General features: G+C 41.7%; 1 protein-coding gene across 1 annotated transcript; it reads left to right on the forward strand.

Annotated features, from left to right (window-relative positions):
- Nucleotides 1-1,769: 1,769 nt before the first annotated feature.
- Nucleotides 1,770-3,264, forward strand: LOC108012679 (palmitoyltransferase ZDHHC6). Its single transcript, XM_017078106.4, has one exon. The coding sequence runs from the start codon at nucleotides 1,869-1,871 to the stop codon at nucleotides 3,162-3,164; it is 1,296 nt and encodes a 431-aa protein (XP_016933595.3). The 5' UTR covers nucleotides 1,770-1,868; the 3' UTR covers nucleotides 3,165-3,264.
- The last annotated feature ends 3,155 nt before the right edge of the window (nucleotides 3,265-6,419 follow it).

The following is a 6,419-nucleotide window of genomic DNA, read 5'->3' on the forward strand; positions in this document are numbered from 1 at the left end:
GGCAAACTTTGGATTGAAATCTGCCCATCAAAAAGTGGTCATCCTCCATCGTGATGGGGAACCCGAAAGTCTTAGACCCTCTGAAGATACAAGCCTGGCATATGCTTACTTGATTCGGAAAACAGTTTATAGAAATATGTATACATCTAACATTAATAAAAAAAGATAAATGAAATTATTGGGATTTTTAATTATTTAATGATATTGTATCTATTACAAAATATTTAGGGTTATATTAAATCATTAAAGAAAACAATAGTAATAATAGTTTCTTACTACATATTTTATTTATCCACTGCTTCTCTAATATATTGCTTTTTCCTGAGTTCTCCAGATATGTGGCCACTTGTGGATACATTTTAAATTCCAATTGAGGCAGCTTTATCTAGGTTGCAATAAAGTTGTCACCTTTGCACCTCTGTTCCTGGTAAACTGTCACTTTGGCTTGTTAGGCCCGATTGTCGCATTGTGGTAAATGACGGCTCTTGTTAGCCGAGTTAACGAGACTTGCAAGTCACACAAATTCCCGCTTGGAGACTCATTACCGTCCTACGGCCATGTGTTCGCTCAACCGGGGAAATTCAAAGGGTGTACGCCATGCAGGGGGTACCACTGTAAGCGAGTAATTGGCCCAAACGGCCCACGCAACTATTTCATAAACAAAATCAGGACAGCAGCTGGAGGTCCGAAATATTCCAACCAACCGACTACAAAGCCTGCTAACCGAATTTTCTGATTTCAGAGCTCGATTTGGAATTTGGTGCACTACAAAAAAAAGAAGTACTTATTTATATATTTTTACATTTTCATTATGCACTCTATCAAGTATGCTTTAACTCCAGGGAGAATACTCATTAATAAGTCCTTATTTTAATTGCATTAAGAGCACTAAGGGATTTTTTGTATAGCCCATGAATGTAGCCAATTATTGGCATGATTAATATTATTTTATCGACTCGAATATGATACGTTTTCATTTCTGTGTGCATTTGAAGTGCGTTCTATTGCCCGGCATCGATTACATTTTGTCTGCGTGCGGCGAAACATTTATCATCAATTAATGGCATTAGTAAATGTTTTGGCAAGGAATTTGGCGCTACCAAAATATTATTGTTATATATGCAGCGCCATAAATAATACCAAAATACCGTTCTTTGTGCCCGCACACTCGCATATTGAATGCAGTGCAATTTATGGCACATTTTAAATTCAATTGAACCAGTGCGTTGCTTTGTTGCCATTGCCGCCCTCACATATCGGGTTGTATATTTCGTTTTTTAAGCCACCACAGCACACAGAGCGTCAGCAAATATTGCTATTAATTCTTAATAATAATAATAGCACCCAGCAATGTGCGAAAGTCTGGCCGTGAGGCTGCCAGGCTGACGACTAGGCTGCATTTTATTTATGGCCTGCAGTTTGCACTTTTATTGTTTTTAAATTTATTTACGTTTTTTTTTTTTATGATTAAAATATTTTTCATTTGCGGCTTAAGAGCAAATTTATACTCGGCAGTGTGCCGAATGCCCCGCCTGTTGCCCCATGATGATGCCTTAAATAAGTTGTATAAATTATCGCCGAATGGCCGCGGAGTTTTAAATAGTTGTGCTTTATTTAATTACACACAAACACCGCGGGCATTATGCGGCCCCAGCAACAACAACATGTGGCCGGTTCATTTAATTAATCCTCCATTTGGCCAGGAGCATTTTCGATTGGGAGCCGGTTAAGTACACTAAATGCGAGACTCAAAAGATTCGGAATGTCAGAGGCAGCACTCGGGGAATTTTCATTCACTGAATAAGTTCTGAGTGGGATAATTGAAGTACTTACTGGTTTGGTATTTTAAACATCGATCTCTATCAACAATGAGCTGCGACTTGAAGGACGATCTGGGGCGTTTTCTGCACTGGGGACCCATCACTCTTTTGAGTCTGACCCTGATCGTGACCTGGACCGTGATGGATATGAACTCGATGTGGTGGAACCCGGTCAAGAGTCCAGCATCTTTGATAAACTACGGCCTGATCTGGTTCCATACCTTTGGAACCCTCTACTACTTCATCAAGTCCTTGATGGTGGGTCCTGGCTTTCTTCCACTGAGGTGGTATCCCAACACTGTAAGGGACACGGAGTTCCTTCAGTTCTGTCATCGATGCAATGGGTATAAGGCACCCAGATCTCATCATTGCCGCCGTTGCGATCGATGTGTGATGAAGATGGACCACCATTGTCCCTGGATCAACAACTGTGTGGGCTGGTCCAATCAGGCCAGTTTCGTGTACTTTCTCCTCTTTTTCCTTTCAGGCAGTATACAAGGCAGCATTATAATAATTTTCGGCGTAATTCAAGGCATACAAAAACAATGGTATATCAGACAGGGGCTATATCACATGGCTACAGTTCGTTTGACCCCCACAAATCTAATGGCCTGTGTATTTAGCATGGGAGTGATGACAGGCACAGGATTGGCTAGTATTAAATTGCTCTATATGCAAATTAAGGTGATATTGAAGAACCAGACTGAAATCGAGAGCTGGATTGTTAAGAAGGCGGTCTTTCGTCGCAACGCATATCCTGGTAACCGAATCAAGGCCTTTGTTTTCCCCTACAATCTGGGTTGGTCAGCTAACTGGCGTGAAGTTTTCCTATACTCTGGAGATGGCATTTGGTGGCCAGTTTTACCAGGATGTGATCAGTACACCCTTACCCGGGAGCAGTTGGAGCAGAAAAAGGATAAAAGGGCTCGTACTCGTCTCTACAAATGCACTCGTCCCGCCACGGGTCACTGGGTACCCATCTTCTCCCAGGGTCTGTGGGTATCCCTCAAGATACCCTGCACCGATGATCCTCGCATTGCCCTGCAGCCAGGTGATCTCATACAAGTGACTCGCATTCAGGACTACTGGCTTTATGGGGAAAGAAGAATCTCAGAGGAGGAAAAGCTCAAAGGACGCAAAGGTGCCATCAAAGGCTGGTTTCCAAGCTGTTGTGCCATGGAAATTTTCGATGAAAATCCTGAGTACGAAGAGATATTATTCTATAATATAGCTGAAGAAGAACCTCATAAGAGAGATGAAGAAAATATTATTATAAACCCCAAGATCGCCAGCGATTTTCCCAGCCAAGATGGAAAACCCCAGAAGCGTCTACGTAAGAACTAAAGGGTATTTTCTCTGGCGACTTCGATCCTGCAGAGGAATCCCCAACAATCCCCGCAATGAAATTGCTTTGGTTAACCGCCGCATTAATCTCTTAATGCTTAATGCTTTTCAATAATGCATTAATAAATAAATCCTTTCGAGGCAGCAAGCCAAATGAGAATGTTAATGTTAATGCCGTCTGATCGGCAGGAGTTCATTCTATGTCCCGTAATTGAGTTGCAGGCCCGATTTCACGGTACATTGGCTTTAAAGTGACGGCAGCAGCTGCTCTTAGCCAGTTGTGTGTGTGCTTGTGCATCTGGTGGCAAGTAATTTGCAAAGCTCCTTTGTTATTTTTTTTTTCGTATCCCTCCCACATCCCAGTTAGGTATCCGTGACAGGAAACAGGAACACACACACACCCTATAGCATAAACGAGATAAAAAACAAGTACGAACGGCTTTGAAAGACGGCTCGGGAATCGGGATTCAATTGAAATGCACGACCTGCAAAAGTTAAGCTGAGTCGCGGATTTGCCATTGTACCATAAACATGACCATGCAAATCAATGGCCTTTATCGAATATCCTCTGAATCTGTATCTGCCGATGCAGGTGTAATGGTGTAATGGTGCAGTAGAGACTAGACTAGACAAAAGGTGAATGCATTCCGTTGAATCATTAGCGTGGCGTCTATTAAATTGAAAGCCCACCTTGATCAATGGGATTCCAGCACTCGAACTGCTGTTGAATGAATACCCATGTTTGGCCAAGGCGAAAGGCATTGAATAATCACTTGAAGTCATCATCACTCCAGGGTTTTTGGGAGGCGGGGGTGCTATAACAGGATCAGAAAACAAAGCCATCGCTCTGGGGATACCATGTTGTCCAAGTCCAAGGATGCGTCAGCGTGTTTAGCTCAAAATTAGATAAATGCAATTTGAATTTGTGTGTAAGTTGTGGGCAACAGGCCGCTGGGAAATCAGTTGTCGTTGTCATGAGTTAATAGGCGCTGGGAATTGTTCTCATGGTGGCATGTCATAGTATATACCATCTCTTATGACAGGCGGTATGATAATTCTATGCAAAGGAGCGTAGTAGTCAATAAATATTTGCACAAAAGTGTTGGTGCGCAAGGGAGCGTGTCTGTCCGGGATTTGTGTTTCGAGATGCCATCGGAATAGATCCAGATCCCATAAGCCACCCACTCCAGAAGCTACGTGCTGTTTTGGGGTCATTTGGGTGACGGCGTGGAAAATGCAAAACAAATAATCGCTTCTTGCCTGTGGAAAATCAATAGAAAAAAGGATTTCCCTTTATTTTTTTTGCGCTGGACTCTGTCTGGGGAATTGAGTTTGGCTTTGGAAATGGGTATTGGGGCTGGGAGCAGCAGCTGAAAAGTATGCAGTAAAAATAGCCATAAATAAATCTGCGTAAAAATAAAGCATGTGCCAACAGCCATAAACATAAACAATGCAACTTTCTGTGCCGCTTTCGCAGCTAGTTTCCTTGTTTTTCTCGTTTTTTATATATATAGTATATATATATATTTTGAGCACTTCATGGCAGGGCTTTTATAAAGCGGAAACAAAATAAATTTTACATAAACATTTGCCACATAACAAAAGGGAACTTTAATGACTTTTGTCGTTGCAAAATAATTGTGCGTGAATTTCTCGCTGCCACACACACAAATCGCTTTTCGCTGGAAAAAGTGTGTGGGGGCGAAAGAGACTGGCAGGACTCAGGACTCGCTTTCAATGTCCTGCTGGCATTTAATTTCACGGACTGTCGTCCATTTTATGCTTTGGCAACACTTTTGACTTTTATTTTGAGGCGCTTCCTCGTTTTGCCCCCCCCCTTTTCCTTTCTCTTTGGTATACAAATCCCCCGAAAAATCCTCACCATTCTTGTTGGATTTTTAGGGGGCCGTTCGTCGTGATTGGAAGCTGATACCCCCGCTTTGGAAAACGCTTTAAGGACACCGCTTTGTCCGCAATGGCAATTATGTGCACTATGACGACTCGGCATTTATCTGCTCGACAATGACGAGGACAAGCCAAGCAGGTGGGGCCTCAGAGGAGGAGGCACTCGTATCACTTACAGTCTGGCGAGCAGAACAAAGGCAATTATGGCATCATTAGAGCCAGATGCAGCAATTGCATCGACAGGAAGCACTTATCCCATATCGGTAGCAGCCAGAGTGCCAGAGTGGATAAAAGCACAGCAGCTCTGCTCATCAGCCCAGCAGCACAAAGGCGAGCAAGTGCCATATGCACAAGCATTTTGATTAGAGTGGACCTTAGGGAAATAAAGATACAACTCAAAAAATATCTATCAATATCTATATCTATCTATCTATCACACCTGAGATTTTATAGAACTTCCTCGGTATAAAACAATAGCCGGTTTTTTTTAAGAACTATAAAAAACCTAAATGTAAGACAGATATTTTATAAATAGATACAAACTTTTAGATGCTTAGATGCAAAAAAAATTTTCTGAAAATTTTAAATAATCGTAATGTTATAAGATTGAAATTTTATAGGGAAAAGATTAGAGAACTAAGCCTGCTGTTTGAACAGTAAGCTAATCCCACAATAAAGAGGTACGTACTAATAATTTTCTAAAGAATAATTTTAGTACCTAAGGTTTACTAAGAAATGATAGGTTGATCTGTTGGCCTCAAATCTAAATACGAATATTTTTTATCTCTGAGAACTATTTAAAAAAAAGCGCCTTTATACTTTGAGAATATTTTCATGACATATGTAATTGCAGAATACTTTTCTTGAAACCTACAAAATAAATGGGTTAAAGTTAGATGGCAATAGCAAAGCCAGTAATTTTACACCCAAGTGCATGCCACTCTAACTTGCATTGACTTTGAAACTTTCCAGTTGCCAGAGATGAGCTCTGAGGCAGCTGATTAGGTTTAGAGCCACCTTTGAGCTCGATGACGGCAATCGCAATCCAATCAGAAAGTTGTAAAAATGTAAAAATGATCAAATGCACTGAGGCATTGAGGATTCTTGGCCATGGCAACCGCCTCACTTGTAGCCACACATTCGAAACTTCAATTTACTGCGCTCGCTTTTTGGCGTGCTATAAATTTGGGGAATTGATATTGAATGCCTCCCGATTCCGGCGATTCCTCCGCCGATTTCCATTCACGTTCCGCATCGCATCGCTCACTCGCCTGGGCTTTCAATCAATTCAAATGCCAAACGTCTAACAAATTGTACGATTTTCGCGAGGCCCTGGGCATTTGCTTCAGT

The sequence above is a fragment of the Drosophila suzukii genome, chromosome 3 (genome assembly GCF_043229965.1).
Source record: "Drosophila suzukii chromosome 3, CBGP_Dsuzu_IsoJpt1.0, whole genome shotgun sequence".
Taxonomy (NCBI): domain Eukaryota; kingdom Metazoa; phylum Arthropoda; class Insecta; order Diptera; family Drosophilidae; genus Drosophila; species Drosophila suzukii.

What these genes read in the sequence shown, in the direction of transcription:
- LOC108012679 (XM_017078106.4), top strand. Translation starts at nt 1,869, where the DNA reads ATGAGCTGCGACTTGAAGGACGATCTGGGGCGTTTTCTGCACTGGGGA.